Source organism: Mixophyes fleayi, chromosome 2 (assembly GCF_038048845.1).
Source record: "Mixophyes fleayi isolate aMixFle1 chromosome 2, aMixFle1.hap1, whole genome shotgun sequence".
Taxonomy (NCBI): domain Eukaryota; kingdom Metazoa; phylum Chordata; class Amphibia; order Anura; family Limnodynastidae; genus Mixophyes; species Mixophyes fleayi.
Genome location: NC_134403.1, coordinates 251483533 through 251501908, shown reverse-complemented (window position 1 = coordinate 251501908; position 18376 = coordinate 251483533). Strand labels below are relative to the sequence as shown.

Here is an 18376-nt window from a genome sequence, read left to right as displayed (position 1 = left end):
ATGGAAACCCTAGGTGTCCCATACTCTATGTCAACATCATCCCCACTGGTTAAGTGGAGAGCTTGGCATATTTATGTTACCGAAGGAGAAGGAGCCCAGTCATGTTCTCTACTCTCGCCCACTAATGATACTGGTGAATGAGCTTCTATATGGAGGTTGTTAGCTGGGTTTACCATATATGGCAAATAGTCAGGTAGATAGTGCTCTGATTTTTGTTCCAACCCCATTATGTACCCCCCCCCCCTTTTTGTTTCCTTTCTGTGCCCTTTAAAAAAAAAAAAAAAAATCAATAAAAATTTTATTTGTTAAAAAAATAATAATTAAATATGGTATGTACATGCACTATTTTGGAATGTCACTTTTCTGCTGTACCAGGCTTATAACCTGCAATCCACCTTAAACCCTACATCATCCCGTGCACACATTCTATTGCATAACCTTTGCCCACAAAGAGTCAGCAGCACTTACATGTCACTGTTGGGTGTGGGCTTAAGATTTGGTGTCGGAACGATGGCTTCAAAAACTTCATTGAATTTGTTATTCCCAATTGAAACTGCAAGCTGAAGAAAACACAGGGCGATAGAGGGATATGTTGACATTTGGGAACAGATTCATAGGGTGAAATATAGACAGAGTGGCACCTACCAAGAGTTCAGAAGTGCTCAATAAATCAAGTGTTAAAGACTGGACCCGTGAGTAGCGCACGCCGAGATCACGGTGAATCCCAGAACACTCAATGCAGATAAGAATTCCCAAGTTTGTGGAGACCCAGGAGGGTTCTGTGGACATATGTTAGGATCAGCATAAAACCCACCAGTGTAAAAGGAGAGAAGAGGGATTAAGAGAGTCAAATATTAAAGGTTAGAGACTGACAGATTAGAAAACATGGAAGATGGAAAAAGATAAGCGAATGTGAATAGGGCATTTAGAAAGACAATAGATGGAAACCTTACAGCGAAATAGACGAGGAAGTGATATGAAAGTATGGAAGAAGCCTGAGCAGGAGTGAAGGAAGGCAGCTCACCAGGTGCTCCACAATCACAGCATACTTGGTTGCCAGGTAAGGACCTGATCTCATTAATGATCTGCTTTGTTAGTTGGTGGGAGTTGTCGCTTGATGCTCCGTCCCCACCAAACGCTGCATTCAAGGACTCATCTTTGCTATTCTGCAGCACAGATATCCATCTTCAAGAAGAAAGAAAAATATTTTGGATTATCAATATTGCGTCAAAGAAAGGCACATTCTGTGCCGCTTATTATATGCACAATCAAACGCTCAGAATGTGGGTTACCCCTCTTCTCATCATGACACTGGCTCTGTTCTCCCTAACAATCACATGAATGAACAGGTCACTGCCTCTCACAAATCAGCACATTTGTCTCCTGAAATACTCTGTGTGGCTGTGAACATTTAAATAATCTGGCTGGTTGCAGGTCGTTCTGTCGCCACTAACTTCATAACTGGGGCCATATGGAAAAATAGGAAGTACAGATCAAAAAAGTGCTCTCAAAACTAGTCAAACACACCAAATTGGTAATGTTCAAGGAGATCGCAAAGGAGGGAAAGAAGATTTCAGCATTTGTGAAGGAGTGAAAGTTAGGATGAAGTAGGAAAATGCAGGCTAAGATTAGCCCATTATTACTCACACAAATGCCTCTGGCTCATCCTCGGCCTGAAAGTTATATGTTCTGTTATCTAAAAGAGAAAAAACAGCGATCGCTAAACTCAGGTGCAGGAAGAAACAGAAGATTATCCATTACTCATTGCTAATACTGTAGGAAAGAGCTGGCAAAACAGTTTATATCGATCCACTTGGAGTTGTTGGATTGCGGCATTAGAGTTACCACATTTATATATCAAACTACTCCCCTAAATCTACCCCAGAGAGAGAGAGTATGTGAAAGATAGACAACACAGTGAGCATGTGCAGTCTGGGATCTCTGCTTTGTTACACGATTCTGAAGAAATCGAACATGTAAGGCAAGTAACCACAGCCTAAAGTGTTGTTAGAATGAGATTGTTATTAGCAGAGAAAAACAGACAACACTGGGCAAGTCCGCAGGTGGAACCAGTGATATTACCTGCTGTCGAAAGAAACTGTACACTATCCATAACTTGGAAAATTATTAGAAACCACTTATATTAGACATATTTTTCACTGTAATTTAGCTTCTATATGAAATGATTCTAGTGGGAATATAAATTCTTCTTTCCTGCTACATTACCACAAAGTCTCCAGACATTGAGTTTACACGGTCATACACAAGTCTAGACATGTTTTCATGAACATACATTACCCTATGACTCACGTGTGATTAAGTAGAAGCTGCGTTTGTCCTCAAGATTTGGCCGAACTTGACATGTGAGTAATTTAATTTTAGTGGGAGGTCGATTAATCTGAAAGTAAAAATCATAACACTGAATTCCAAACTGGCACCAGTCCAATCATAAACATGAAAAGTACCAGTGTTCCAGATTTTCTCCTGGATGATACAGTACATTACATATTTTCTATGGAATTACCAGTGCACACGTCAGCTTGTATGTTCTGACTTTTTCTGTTCTATACTTTTTATAAATTTTCACCTACGTTATCTTGGCTAACGCATGCAATACACCCACTTATTAACAGCAGATTAAAAACTACAAGCAGCTTCATTCAAACTAAATGATGTAGATTATCGTGTCACTATTACTTTCTTATATACAACTTTGAATTCTACTGGCTATATTTCATAAAAATAAAATAAACATATTGCTAAAACTATGAAAATTGGTCAATCGGCCAACTCAAGTACTGTGTCAAATTAAATAATCTCTGGTCATAATTTTCTTAGCCCTGTCAATCTGCTGAATAGTCATAACCTACCACAAAAATTACTAAACCCAATTGTATAAACCATAACAATCGTCTCTGCTGCCCACCCCAGGCATCAAAATAATGTGCATCCACATTTTAGATAAGATATATCATACCCATAACTTTTACGTTCTATTTAGAAATATACTTTACAAGCAATGCTATGAAGAAGGTGGTAACCTGTGAAGACATCAGGGGGTAAATGTATTATACTACGATTTTTTCAAATCGACGGAAATCGTAGAGTTTACAGCTAAAATTTAAAGCGGCACTGGCTTGTAAATTTCCGGCGAGTTGAAAAAAAATCGGAGTATAATACATTTACCCCTAGATCCTGCACAGTGCTATGAGTCAGCTCCTCAGTGGGTGAAATAATGTATTATCAGCAAACAAGTTAGTCCTTTAAATCACAGGTCATTTCAACAAAACCCACACACATTGCTATGCAATACACCAACATATATACAGCTGTGTGCAAATGTCAACACAAAGTGTTAACCGTTTGCTTCAATGAATTGGTAAGTTTAAAGTGTGCAGTTTGTTTTAGTTTCTGCCGAAATATAAACCATACTTGCCTACTCCCCCGAAATGTCCGGGAGAATCCCTAATTTTTGGAGGCACTCTCCCAGGTGAGCAGGCAGCTTCCTGGATCAAATCAGAGGTGGGTCTTAATGACGTGATTTGTGCCATCAGGCCCCCACCCCTACTGCCGTGAAGCGCAGCATTACATAGCAGGGAGCACAAGCCTCGGTCGTGCGACCGTGTCATCACACCCCCTCCCGCATATGCCACCAGACCTCATGGAGGGGAGGTACTAAAATTTGGCAAATATCAGGTAAATACATCTTTCTACAAATTGTAATATAGACAGCCTTAACAGATTAAATGTAATAAATTATAATATGGCGTGTATGAAAGTTTAATTTTTGCTATAATATACTACTGGATGTCAACTTGTCAGGAGAATGTAATTTCACAGTATTACAGACTGACCATTCCAACCTCTCAGGGCGTAATTCTTATTTTTGAAGAACTGGGGGCTCCTAAAACTTACATCTTAGATCGATCAGACAGGAAGTGAATACTCCTGTCTGAGCGCACCGTGTTCTGGCAGCCACGCGATTGGCTGCCTGCTGCTGTACGCTGTCCACGGACCACGCACCCCGCCGCAGCCCCTGCCTGGTCACAAAGTAATAATAAAAAGAAATTAAATTGTTAAAAACGTGATGCAGTAGTTCCGCCTCTGCCTTTAAATATGGGCATTCATTTTATGTGTTTAACTCCTCTTCTTAAACCATATTCAGCGGGCTTTAAATGTTGACAGTCACAAAATTATATACGCAAACGGAAATGTAGACAAATTTTTTCACAATCATTTGCTTTATAATTACAAATGTTCGTAAAATATTCTAGTTATATGGGAATACTTATTAAGTAAATAGTACACAATGCTGCAAGCACATGCTTCGAAAAAACGTGAGGACTTGGTACAAGAATTTGTCTACACTTTCTATGCATTGTTTTTCATGAGCTCTTAGAAAGCCAACAAGGTGAGACACGTTTTTTTTGTTTTTTTTAAAACACTAGGCCCAAGACGCAGTTTATGAGAGTATCATGTTGTTGGCTTTCAAATCACACGTAGCTAAATGTGTAGGTGACCGTGGTTAGTTAATCCCTCATCCAACTCCCCAAAATAAATATTGATTGTAACTTTCTGGTGTTCTACTGGTGATAATTTGTGTGACTATTTACAGCAGTGTTAAGTCTTGAGGCTTAGCTGGCCCCGGAGAAGATAGGTAAAATTCTAATTAACTTTAAAGCTAGTTTTGACCAATTCATTCAATTAACACAGTAAATATAAAAGGATACAGTAGGTTAACTTTTTCTTAATTACTACATCATAACTGAAAATTATTTACGCTCCGTTCATGAGCGATACAAATTTAAAGCTGAACATGTTCTGAAAATAAAATCTTTTTACACTTGTGTAGAAAAATGGGAATAAGCCTGGAACTGCTAGTCCAGGAATTTTCCTAAACCCCTGGCACTAAAAGGGTTTCAAATTCAACGAGAGCTTTATAAAACAAGAAAAAGCAATTAACCATTTCAGCTCTTAAGAAATAGACGTTACACTGAGGTGCTAAAGTCATAGAAGGCTATGAAACTTCTCTGAGCAAGCTGCTCAAAAAAGGATTTAAATGTGTAAACGACTGAGAATGATCCCAACTAACGACCTTCTGAAAACTTTAGCTGCCACTTACACAGCTGTTACAGGTCCACACAGGAAGATTTTGCATTAGGCTCAGCAAACAGGCTGAGAGACAGCTCTTTCCCTGTGAGTGTACGTCAAACTTTTTCGCTTAATCAGCAAAGGAAAATGTGCTGAGGGAATAAGAAAATAAACTCTGACAAGTCTACCGAAGCTAAAGAAAAATGCTCTGAACATAAGAGGTGTGGTTATTGGGCACGATAGGGAACCGAGAATTGTGTCCACAAATTTCTATGATGAAATATAGGCCCCTAAATCACTCCACAGAAGGGATTAAGAAAGTAGGATAAAAACGATATAAAACTTTATTGAAGATCTACCTGTGTCTAATGACACATACAGCTAAGGTCATTCACAATTACATGACCACTATTTTCAATAAGTTGGTTTTACAGCTGGCTGCTGTTGTACATTCAATGATACCAAATATACTTTAGATCACACAATTATTGAATAAATGTGAGGAGGAATAGGAGATTAGGTTTAGCAGGGATTTGTGATAATTCAGTGGAAAGCAAGAAATCTGCCTGCATGGAGGAAGAAGGGAATTCTTCAAGGCGGTGGGTAAAGGGAGATAAATGAGTGGTAATGTGCTGTAAACTGTGATGAGGGGTAAAAGTAATGTACAACCTGTTTTTTTGACCTCACCACTACACTGCATCATTCTAATATTTTAAAAGTTTGCCCTTTTCTCCCAACGTACTGCTATGTCCAGGCTTATTAAGATATTAGATAAGTTATGATATATAGGAACATTCAGGCTGACTTTACTGTCAGGGGGAAAACTTCCATCTCCGGAACATCTATCTGCTCAATTATTTCCATGCACCCTCTGGCACTTTCTCTTCATTTAATCCCACAAACAAAGATGAAGGGCTAGATTTACTAAACTGCAGGTTTGAGAAAAAAAAAAAAAGGAGATGTTGCCTATAGCAACCAGATTCAACTCATCATTTATTTATTACATTCTACAAAATTATAGCTAGAATATGATTGGTTGCTATAGGCAATATCTCCACTTTTTCAAACCCGTAGCTATAACCCGAAGTCTCTACCTTCTTTTGCTCCCACTCTACGACTTGTCCTTTCAACCCTAAACCCTCAAAAACAAAATAATTTGCTGCCCATTATACTCATCTCTTATATTACCATCCCTGAACTCCCATGTGCCTCCAAACATCACAAGAGGCATGTCTACACATGACTCACAAGCCCTATTAGACTCCCTTCAGGCTTCCGTTCCCAACACTTCACAGAGACCACACTGAGGGTGATCAGTGATTTGATCAATGCCAAATGTAAAGTACACCACTAACTTCAAATTCTCCTTGACCTGTCTGCTGCATTTGACACAGATTACCATTCATGGTTTTTATACGTGGATCCACCTCCTCGCCATTTTCTTTATGATTTGAAGTGACAAAAGGCTGTCCTCTAGAGATAGCACTTGGAAAAAGAATATGTTTTTTTGGGTTTCAGTATCAGTAATATTTGAATGACATACAGTCAAGTCCATAAATATTGGGACATCGGCACAATTCTCATATTTTGGGCTCTATACACCACCACAATGGATCTGAAATGAAACAAACAAGATGTGCTTTAACTGCAGACTTTCAGCTTTAATTTGAGGGAATTTACATCCAAATCAGGTGAACAGTGTAGGAATTACAACGGTTTCTATATGTGCCTCCCACTTTTTAAGGGGTGCTGGAAAATAAGTTCACTTAAAAACATCTCTATATGCACAGATATCTACTTGCATTCAAGCTCTTGTATTGCCTATTGAAATTCCCTTCTTTCTAGTCTCCACTTAGTCAAGAATTTTACCCCTATAATCTATTTTAAATAAAAGTCTAGATCCACCCCTGCTGTTTTTTACTAAACATAATTGTAATAGTTAAATACATTCAACTCATATCTTTAAAATTAAGAGGTCTATTTATTATGCTAATCTTTTCTTAAAATCCCACAAAAACAGCAAGTTTTCTGGGATAGCCGCATTTTGAAGGATCATATCACTTTATACCCATCGCAGTAGATATCAGAGATATATCTTCAAAAGCAAAAGCAGTCCAACGCCATACGTTTTAAAGATTTTTGGAACTTGTGGCTGATGACAAACGCAATCTGAAGAGAGAGCACTGCGATAGAGAGATCTTCGGATCCCTCCCCGCGTCTTACTTCTCCCTCCTCCAGTCAGTATCGTAAAGGTAGATACAGTGGGAGAAGGATGCACTAGACAGAAAGTGGTATAGTATGAGCTGCGATAAGGGCGGGGTTAACCACTCCCCTTAGTATTATAGAGATTATGGGATGGCCCAGATGCGCTCAAATACTTGAAAATATAGGGTATGGCAATCACTTGTGACAAGTGTGGTGTAGAAGTATGCTGGCAAACAGATATACAATGTATTGCAAATCGGTTGCATGGTGTTAAACAAGTGATAACATAAACATATTGCATACAAGTGGAGAGGAGATCAAATGAAGAGATCTAGTATCGTAAAGGTGGCCACTTTGCGATAGTGACCACAGTGATGATAGGAAATAGGTACACTTGTGTGTTTGTAGGGACAGCAGTTAATCAAGATTACTGTTCCTGCGGAACACTTAATAAATGCTCACAATCTTTCATTCCTTATCACTGCAATAAGGAATGGAAATGATTGTGTCAATCATGTGAAAGTTAATAAATAGGCCTCTTTACCCACCCAATCATTACTAGCAATATAGCATATATATATATATATATATATATATATATATATATATATATATATATATATATATATATATATATATATATATATATATACATACATACATACATATACATACACACACAATATTTAAGAAACCATTTATAACAAGATAATATTACACAAATAGTGGCTTAATATAACGTAAACCTAAAAACGTCCACACTATATACACCATATCCACCACACCACATACTTAAAAATCATTCTTAAATATCCACACTCCATAATTAAAACTAAAGAATAGAAAATAAATAATAGATATAAGCTCTCCACCCTATACACCCCCCCCCCCAATTCCACCCCCTATAAATAGTTATAAGTTCCCATCCTATATTTCCACTTCACCCCCCTAATAACATAGCCATATGTCTGGATATTGGCATCCTATCAAATTGACATACTTAGAGCTTTGACCTATCCCTCTCACACCCGCCTCCTCCACTCCGTACATATTGCCCCGCCTGCATCCATAGGCATCCAGCCACACACCAATAATACCAAGAAATACGAAACCCACTATTTCCTATCCCCACCCTTACTGTAAACCTCACTTATATTAATCTCCCCCCCCCCCCCACCCAAACAAACTGCCCAACTTCAACCTAAGCAAAATATAAGATAAGATAAAATATTTAATAATTAAACAATTCGAAATTAAAAATTAAATACATAAATAAGAATACAACCTAAATTAGATTAATTTTAATACTATAAACCAGTGCCCACGTAACCATCACCACGCCGGCCAGACACGATACTCATTTGAGAGAGATCAGAGCAAAAATCCCGCTTACGTGAACCCCCTCCCCCCCCCCCATTCAAACAGCCCAATTACTTTAAAAGCACTACCCATCCAGTGCCGTGTCCCACCCATCACTTAGCTTTATCTCACTCATATAAAGTAATCAATAACCATAATAAAAATCTATTAATATACAACCTTTAACCCCCAAGTCACACCCCCCTCCCCTTCCCCCTCCCCTCACGCTCCCCATTGGAGGAAACATGTACACACATGTATAAGAAGACTCACTTGCACATACAAGGAACATCCCTGACGAAGTCCGCCCAGACGAAACGCGTTGGAGTGAACACTTCACGAGAAACTTGCCCACAACCCGGAAAGCGTTTACAAAGCACTAAGCTCAGCGAAAACCGGCACACCTTACAGCAAACAAGAAAAAGCACGAACAGAGGACTCAGCTCTGCAGTGGAACGCACAGGCGCCTGTGCGTTCCAAACCTACAAACCGGAAGTAAGGACACAGGAAGAGAGTCGCAGAACCGCAGCCACCCCGACTGTCCGTCCTACGCTACTTCTCAACACCTACTACATCATCCACCCACCAACAAACTACAAGATAACAAGGTTAATACAATAACTGCCCTTTTTAGAGCAAAAAGCAAATAACGCTATTTCTACAAAAAGATCCACCCACTTACAAGGCACACACACCACATTTATTCCTTTAACACTCCCCTCAGGTATCCACGTATTTCTCCTTAAGAGACACCACTCCCTCCCCACATACCCTATTTAACGAAATTAGTCGCTACACATTATCCCTATAAAGGGAACCATACAAATTTATACTCTAAGGAGATCAAGTTTGCTTATTCACCCCACAACCATATACACAAATATATTTTTAAGGAAAGCAGGCATAGTCACAATTAGCAGACTTTCTGCAAAGCTTCTACTACAAGCTTTAGACAGGGCAATTTAATCCCCTTGCCCACCCAAGCCCAACCACCCCTAGTATCCCCACAGTATACACGGCACCAGAGCTATAAACAAGGCAAAAGAGCTATGGACCAAAACTGACAAAGGAGCTATAAACAATTCCCGGCCGCAATCGTGTATACTGCCTCCCCTGTTCTCTCTCTCTCTCTTTCTCCCTCCCCCCTCCCCTATTTTTCTCCTCACAGGTCGCGCCACGGAAACAACAAGGAGACAACCAACAAAAACCGGAACTGGAACATCCGGACCATCCGTCAAGGCAGCACCCTCACAACAACAAAAAACAAAGCGCAGACGTCCTAGGTAAGCCCTCCCAAAAGGGTCTCTACCACCCATCTCAGGCCTCTTTACCTTGCCTACTATGAGGCCTCCTGTCCATATCACAAGTCTTAACAACTCTACAATTCAGCCTCACTCAACTCTTCTCTGCTATAAGCTCTGCTCAGCTTGCCCCTAGCGTCCAGATCAACATTCTTCCTCACAGCACAAAGAGCAACCCCCAAGTAAGTCTCACAGATAGCGCCACTAGTCAACTATGCCCCATAGGATGTCTAAGGTTGGCTGCTTCATAACCACAAACTGCCATTGAGGTAAAGGAAATAAATAAGGCAGTGCACTAAACCTTGAAAGAAAACAAAAATCAAAAAAAAATCAAAATCCCTTGGGGATTAGATGTAATCCAGAAGCAATTATCAGGTTATGAATGAATGTCCTCTTCAGCCTTAGAGAAGAGCCTGTGTGTTCTTAATAAACCTTAGTGAAGCAATCAGAGAAACTACAGTCATTCCAACCCCCACAATTATGAGTTCATGGAAAATTACTAGTAAAAATAGTATACTTTAATAAAATTCAATTAACACATAAAAATAACATCACACATAGCTTTTTAATCCAATAAATAAATATATATGATATATTAATACACATTCCTAAATCAGTGCACTGATATTTAGATTTAGAGAAACATTCCTCTATGCATAGCTGAAAAGAAGCTCGTAGCTTAATAAGTGCACTAAACCTAACTACTAAAGGTGCCAGCAAACTAGAAGACGTGACACTGCAAAAATCATAGATGAAAACTTCTTATCCAGCAGTAAATGAAGCTGAAAGACAAATGATTCTTCACAGGAAAGGCTGTACTTGTCACAAAACTCACTCACTCCCTCTGACTTGGGTATATACTACGATGAATACCAATAATCCAGATGCATCAGGAGTGTGAGTGAAGTCCAGAAGTAAAACATTCTCAGATTTCAAATGATGAAAACTGTTAATGTCCTGGGAGCCCCAGCCAGCTAATGTGCAGATGAATTTCAAGGGTCAGAAGTTCTAAATTATGGCAATATTTAGTAACATCTAAATTGATGAAACACAAGGGAAATAGAAATGAATATTTGCAACAAAACCAAAGACCATTTCGCATTAGGATTACACGGAAAACGCCCTGAACTAGAAAACAAAGCATGAGCTCAGAGCTACACGTCTCATATTTCAGGAATATAGTAATGCAGGATTACACAGATATTAAACACTGCTGTTACAGAGACGTGGTCATACTGAGGTTGTGTCAGCCTTCTTATAGGACACATATCTGCAATATACACATACACGTATCACTTAAGGATTCTACAGTATGCACAATAGCATTTATCTATCTAAACCAATAAAAACAAACCCATCACTTACCGTACTGTGAGATATAGTTAGGTACCCATATTTTACACCACACTTTCTTTTCTGCCAAACCTTCCGAATGCTAAAATAAAATAAATAAAAAATTAACCAATCAAATGGGACATTAAATAGTATTTTGCATAGTATTAGGCAAAACTTTTATGGAGAAACAGGAGAAATTCCATAAAAGTAGATCTATAGAGAGACAAGAGGAAGTCCACAAAGCAGTTCTACCGTTAGACAGGAGGAGTTCCATGAAGCAGCTCTATGGAGAATTAGGAGAAGGTACTTTGAGCAGTTCTTCAGAGAAATAGAAGAAGGTACATGGGACAGTTCTATCGAGTAATAGAAGGTACACAGAGCAGTTCTATGGAGGTATAGGAGAAGGTACATGGGACAGTTTTATGGAGATACAGGAGTTCCATGCAGCAGTTTTATGAAGAGATAGGTGGAATTATAGGGAATGATGATATAGTAGGTTCACAGGCAATAAATGCAGCGCTCATAGGGTAAGTTATGGAGAAACAGGAGGTTATAGGGAACAGTTATACAGATGGTGTGGATGATTTATAGGTAGTAGCAATATACAGATAAGAAGAGTAATATGGGGGAAGGTATTTGGAGAGGTAACTGAAGATAGAACAGTTATATATATATATAGCTATAAGTAGATGCAATATATATATGAATTATATTGCACAGTAATAGTTATAAGGGGAGTTTATATGAAAGTATTATATAGAGGGCAATTATGAGTCCCACCCATCACTCTTCTTATAAAGAAATCCAGATTTCTCTGTTCCATGCTGTTTATCTCCTTGATGTTGATGTAAACTATATCCAGAATCCTTTCTGTTCAGTCCATCCTGAGACAACAAGTTAAAGATGGAACTCAGAGCAGCACAACTGTGTAATGTACCCTTACCAACATGGGTGCAAATGGACAGCCAGTATATTACGCTTTTAATTTAATTGCTTATCTTGTTTCTTTTTTTTTTTTTTTAAGGGGGGCTAGTCTTTACCAGCCACCCAATGATTTAGTCACAGTATTAGAGGCAAGACTTAACGCTCTCACCTCTTTAGTTTCTATCTGCAGTTGTCTCTGCAGGTTCTCTCTAAATTCTGAAAGTTGTTTAAGCTCTTCATCTTGGGTCTGATGCATCTTGAATCAAATGACAAAACAAATTTAATACACAATGCAGTGACATCTCTCCAAGGCAACATAAATCACTAAAAACACCTTGGGACAGTAAAGTCAAGATTCAGGTAATATGTAGCAGGATAGAGGGAGTGGCACTCACAGTATGCAAGGAAGAGGATAATTTCTCGATGAAAGGAAGGAGACTCTGTGTAGCTGTTAATCCATCCTGAAAAAAACTAAAACACACAGGTTGAGGTGGCGTCGCACCAATGCTTTAGATGCTAGATAGCAGGTGGGAAAGCACTCACAATCACACTACAGAATCTCTCCTGTGGCGAGACACTTACGTTTCTTGTCTGTATGGGACTGAACCAGCCCCATGTACAATAGCACTTTTAAGGCTGGAAAAGCATGAGCGCTCAAAGCGCCCATGTGACACAACCGTTAAAGTAGAGAAGGCGTAGAAGATACACAAAGAAGAGGTAAACAGGATTGAAGTTAGGTTAGATACAAGTGCATATATGGTGAGAGAAATAAATACATACGTGTGCTGAGCATGGAAAGCTTTAATGAGACACTCCAAGAAATCTGGACCTTTCCTTACTTGCAGCTCTCCTAATTTCAGAAGGTACTGGTGAGAGAGAGTACAACAGTAAAAACAGTACTGGCGGACTAGAAAATATACTTGGAGTATAGAGAGAGGTTTAATTTTTGTTGTTGCATTTATAACCATTGTCATTTTCTGCATTACTCACCTCACACAAGTGAAGTTCAAACACTTTCCTCTCCCTTTCGGCATCCTCAGTGCTCTCCAATTCTGCACGAGGGGCCCCCGAACGAGCCCTTTTTGTCCTGTAGGGAGGGAGTACAATCTGCAGAGCTTACTCAGACCTCATCATTCCTATTACATAGAGTTATTTTATACTAGGACTCAAGCTGTGTTGGGTTATTACAACATCATACAAGAAAGTGAAAGTTCTATTCTTCAACTGCCTTTACGCTCAGAAGTAGTACAGCACTCTAAACCTAGAATTTATTCTTGATTTTTACACTGCTATCTACAAACATTGCTCTTATATATCTAAATCACAGCATGTACTGTACCTTTAGATTGCTAGGCAACTGAGGAATTGAACTTGACACCCATAGCTCCCATTGAGACACTATCGAAACTGTATGCATTAAAATTATATCTAATACATAACTTTAAAGAAGTATATAGTTAATCACTTTGTACTAGTAAACTTTTGTGCAACATTAAAAATGTTTATTTTATTGCTTTTACATAGTATAGTTAAAAGATTAGAGCAGTGTTCTTAAAGTACAATCTATAGTCAGTGTTCTCACTATACCCACTATCGCTGTCACGGCCACTGCAGCGGTGATCACGCTAAAAAAAAAACAAACCTTTAGATGCACAGTTGAACTTACTGAATGTAAGTTAATTTCTTATTGTTTTATCCAATAAATGTTTTTATGTTATAACGCCATTGGAGCCTCTTGTTTCTTCTTATTCCTCTCCATGCACGAGGTAATCGGAAGCAAGGGAATCCATCAATAATGTCATCACAGCCAAAGTGTTAAGGAGATTACCCTTACTAACTATACGTGACATATACATTGACTTTTAGTATTGGTTTGTTGGCAATGTGTGATCATTGCTAATTGTTTTATTTTATGAAGTCTGCAATCACCATTTTTTCATACCATTTCAAGATTGGCTTTCTGGTAGTGTGCTATCATTTCTAATCACTTGCTTTTATGAGTTTACATTTACCATTTATGCATATTATTTCAAGTTGGTTTTGATATATATTGCTGACACAGTGCATTACCCTCCCTTGTCTTTTTCCTGAACCCTTTTGCGCCTCTCCCCATAAACACTTGTCACAATGTTCTCACTCTGCACTCCATTGGTACTTGATGCTCTCTGCATTTAGATATCTTCAACTGCATTTTCAGCCAAAGCATTTCAACCACAATTTACATTAATATGCCTTGGTTGCATGCTACATCCAGGTTTGTTTGTTTCTTTTACAGTGCTTTCTGCACCCAAGGCTTGTACTATGCACTATACATTTACCAGGGATCATACAATGAGATTGACATGTATAGGTCTTAAACAGTACTGCAACCAAAACATACACTGCCAAAATAGGTGATTAAAATGCAGAAGGAAGCTACACAGAAAAATCAATGCACAAGTAAAATTTACAAGAGGCAATGGACAAGCTAATAAGTCATTTGAAGCTCTTTTCCTGCTTGAACCCACAACACAATGCTCCCCCTAAACAAACAGTAGTTTTACACTCTTATCTCGCATTCCTTCCAGCTCCGATCTGCCTGTTTCTTCAGCTCCTGCAGTGACAAACAAATAAGTGTTATGCAGTTATGAGACAGCCAACTACAATTTGCCAGGTTAAAAAATGAAAAAGGTAAAAAGGCTCAAACTCACCAACCGCCCATCTTTTAAATCCCCACGTAATAATGTCTCCACAGGAAACGAGAGCATGCTGTTGAGGTTATGTATCTAAAAGAAAAAAAAAGAATCAGAGTTAAATAAAAACTCAGACATCAGTAAAGACATTTAAAATAACATTTACTAATGTGGTAATAACAAAATATATCCTAACTGCACCTACACTTTCCTTCTTCCCAACATTCTGCAGCTACACCATATCTGCCCCTTCATGTAATAGCTGCATGTTCTGAATGGTTGTCAAAGTCGTCTCTCATCTTGAGCTTTGATTTTGAACTTGCTAGAGGAATAATGTGCATAGGTGCATTGACATGACAACCACATGCCTGGCTAAGAAAGATGATATCCCTTGGTAACCAAAGGACTACAGTTCATTAAACAATATATTTGGGCATATGGAAACTATTAGAAGGATTTATCTGAAAGTTTTCTTCAGCCTTTACAGAAACTCCAGTGTGTTCCAACTTATCTACTTGGTTTGTAACACTTTCCTTTCAACGCACTCATGTAAGACTTTCCCTTTTTATGCATTCTTGCAATTTTTTTTTTCATTTGTATGCATTCTTATAGCTTCTATTCACACACTGACAAGTTCTCTACATGTTTCTCTTTAATTAGAGCCACATGAAGAAGAAAATATGCTGTCAGAGCGCTGGAGTTACATACAGTCAGCGACACAGAAGGGTGGAGAGCAAAAGGAAATACTTAAGAAAGAGATTGATAGAGAGAGAACTAATGGGAGTAGTGTCAGAATGCCATAAAACTACACTCACCATGTTGCTGAAGAGTGCACCCAATTCTCTTGAGAGAACAGACAAGTTCAAAAAGCCAGTGGTCAGTTCATGGTTGTTGGAAGAGAGCTGATTAGAGCCCAAAGACTGCAGAGCTTCCACATAGCTCTCCTGAGCATCCACAAAAGCTGGTTGAAGAAAGAAAGGATAAAGTCTTAATATTTACTTCAAGACAGTGACCGACCACTCAATGTAAAAAGTAGTCTCTTACAATGGCAACACATTTATGGCTCAAAATAAAGATCTTCAGAAGATGACTGAACCTCAAACTATTTTAGCACAGCTAAATGTAATAGCCTAAAGATTTGCACTATTAGTGAGTATTATCACATCTGTTCTTATAGGCATTGCTTTATTCTGTCTATTTCCTTTATACTCACAGAGGCCTGAAGCATAGATGGATCGAATACTCTTCCGGATCCTGCTCAGAACCTGTAGGTCAGTTTCTAAACTCTAGAGAGATAAATTAAACACAGTTAATGAAAATTAAGAGGGATATGCGGGAGGGAAGAATTCAGAGATAGTATAAAGAGAGGGTAAAAATCAATGTAGAGCAGGGTAGGAAATTCAAAAGACGACAAAAGTACAAAACAGGAATAAGAATCACAGAATTTCGATCATGGATACTGCTACTGCAATTTTGAAACAGAATGCCAGGACATCAATGAGACATGACATTCAGTCAGTCAACAAAAGCTGCCCCCCATGTCCCTATTTGCTAATCAGATACTAAAAAACAATTATGCTAGCAAAAAGTATGTAAGCAGCCAAACTACTAGTACTCTTTTCCAATATAGCAACACACATTTGTGGCCAAATTAGACAACCTGGCTCAGTGGTCAGACCACACTTGCTAGTGTGGTTGACAGCAAAAGCAAGCTGGCAGCAATTATATGCCAACTATATTTTTCAATCTGGTTAATTGGATTATTCTAGGGCATCAAGTTCACTTTGGGATCACCAGCATTTTCAGGCAATTTGCAAATACCTAAGAATACTTTTAAAAAAAAAAAAAAAACAAAAAAAAAAACAAACAAACAAACATCATTAAGAAACACAAGGAGAAATGCTAGGATATGGGAATTTTGGTCAATAATTTAAGGATAACGAGTTCTCAATTGTAGAAACAAAAATGAAAAAATGAAGAGCTAGTGAGGGAGGTCAGTAGGAATATAGGGAATACAGCAAAACATGGGAGGGGGTATATAACATAATATGAGGGGAGGGGAGTTATGGGAATGAAAGATGTAAACTTCTTTATAGCTGCTGGAATGCGGAACAAAATCCCCTGCATTCATTCCCAGCATCTCACCTACAGCTCTTATTCCTGCCCTTCCCCTTTTAACAAAAACATACGCCTTCTTTCCCACAAGGTGTGACATAATAACACACAAAGATATGGACACCAGAAATAAACAAATGAAAAGTACAGAAAAGTACACAAATAAAGAAGCAGGAAGCATAAACCTACTAAATATAAATAAGAATCTTAAGTCTCCAGGGAGCGCTTAATAACGTCTACAAATGCATAAAAGGACACATCAATAATGTACAGTTGAATGTGAAGCACATATACTGTAAATACACTGAAAGCACAAGCATGTTTACTTGTTTCCACAATGCACCCACCTCTTCCAGGGCACTCACTCCTTGTCTGCACGTCTGTACTTTGCTCACAAAGTTGGATATGGGTCCATGTAAGCGTTCAGAAGTGACCCCCTGAAAGAGGGTCAGTGGTGTTGAGTCTGGCATGATATTACCACCGAGTTCCGTCTTCATTACTTTAACTACAGGCTGGTATTAATAGTTGTAAAATGTTTAACATTGATGAATTCCTTTTTTTATCTAAGCACAATAATAGACTGCTGATAAATCTAGATGGTCTATATTTTCTGCAAATTTCTGGTTGATCCGAAGCCACTGTGTAATTCCTAGAACAGACCAACAAATGAAACCTTCATTGAACTTCAGATTAGCGGACACCTATTAGTGCAGAAATATCAAATATTCCAGATCCAGATTTTGCTTTGGTGGTCCGAACTCACTCCGAATACCTTTCTAACGCCAGATAAATGTTGTAAACGCATTAAAAAAAAGGCGTCATTCTATTATTTTTGGGCCCCTAATTCACATAAATCCTTTGATTTTGGAAAGAATTCTTGAATATGTGCTTTACATTGTGATTAGCTTCAAAACCTGAAAGTTTTCGTAAGTGCATAATTAATCAGTAATTACGCCACGTTGTAAATTTGAGTTTGCACATCTGCGCCTCTTTTTCCGGGTCTCCGCTATATTGGAAGGCTTCTCTTTGAACCTGTTTACTTTTAGTGAACTTCTCCCTGAATCCGGATTAGTTACGTACCCATCCGAGTGTCCTCCAGATTCACTAGCCAGCAGAGGGGGTGCTCCTCCCTCTCCCTCCCCCAGCCTATCCCAATCACATGACCTGCCGGTCTACATAGAGCAGAGTCTGAGCACGTTCTCTACAAATCTGTCCTACACACATATGAGAGGGTGCTAGCTTACCTCTGCGAGGTGGCAGCTATATAACAATTGCATGGGGCGAATGGTCCTCTGTGCATTTGCAGGGAAAAAAAGTTTAAGGGAAATAATACGCTATCTTATTCTTAAATCACGTGTGGATCACTTTCTATAT

General features: G+C 38.7%; 1 protein-coding gene across 2 annotated transcripts in view; it reads right to left on the bottom strand.

Annotated features, from left to right (window-relative positions):
• The window catches only part of LOC142138838 (arf-GAP with SH3 domain, ANK repeat and PH domain-containing protein 3-like), a 45706-nt gene extending 27557 nt beyond the window's left edge, over nucleotides 1-18149 (bottom strand). Inside the window, exons 1-16 of one of the 2 annotated variants that reach the window (XM_075195845.1) lie at nucleotides 17350-18149; nucleotides 16101-16173; nucleotides 15703-15848; nucleotides 14906-14980; nucleotides 14759-14808; nucleotides 13206-13302; nucleotides 12996-13081; nucleotides 12611-12686; nucleotides 12385-12471; nucleotides 12072-12175; nucleotides 11322-11391; nucleotides 2311-2398; nucleotides 1648-1696; nucleotides 1025-1185; nucleotides 646-779; nucleotides 469-560 (exon numbers count right to left, since the gene is read on the bottom strand). In XM_075195845.1, coding sequence (XP_075051946.1) covers nucleotides 469-560; nucleotides 646-779; nucleotides 1025-1185; nucleotides 1648-1696; nucleotides 2311-2398; nucleotides 11322-11391; nucleotides 12072-12175; nucleotides 12385-12471; nucleotides 12611-12686; nucleotides 12996-13081; nucleotides 13206-13302; nucleotides 14759-14808; nucleotides 14906-14980; nucleotides 15703-15848; nucleotides 16101-16173; nucleotides 17350-17499 — 1538 coding nt within the window. In that variant the 5' untranslated portion in view covers nucleotides 17500-18149. The remainder of the gene's footprint in view (nucleotides 1-468; nucleotides 561-645; nucleotides 780-1024; nucleotides 1186-1647; nucleotides 1697-2310; nucleotides 2399-11321; nucleotides 11392-12071; nucleotides 12176-12384; nucleotides 12472-12610; nucleotides 12687-12995; nucleotides 13082-13205; nucleotides 13303-14758; nucleotides 14809-14905; nucleotides 14981-15702; nucleotides 15849-16100; nucleotides 16174-17349) is intronic. The other variant, XM_075195844.1, reaches the window with a different exon arrangement.
• Nucleotides 18150-18376: the final 227 nt, after the last annotated feature.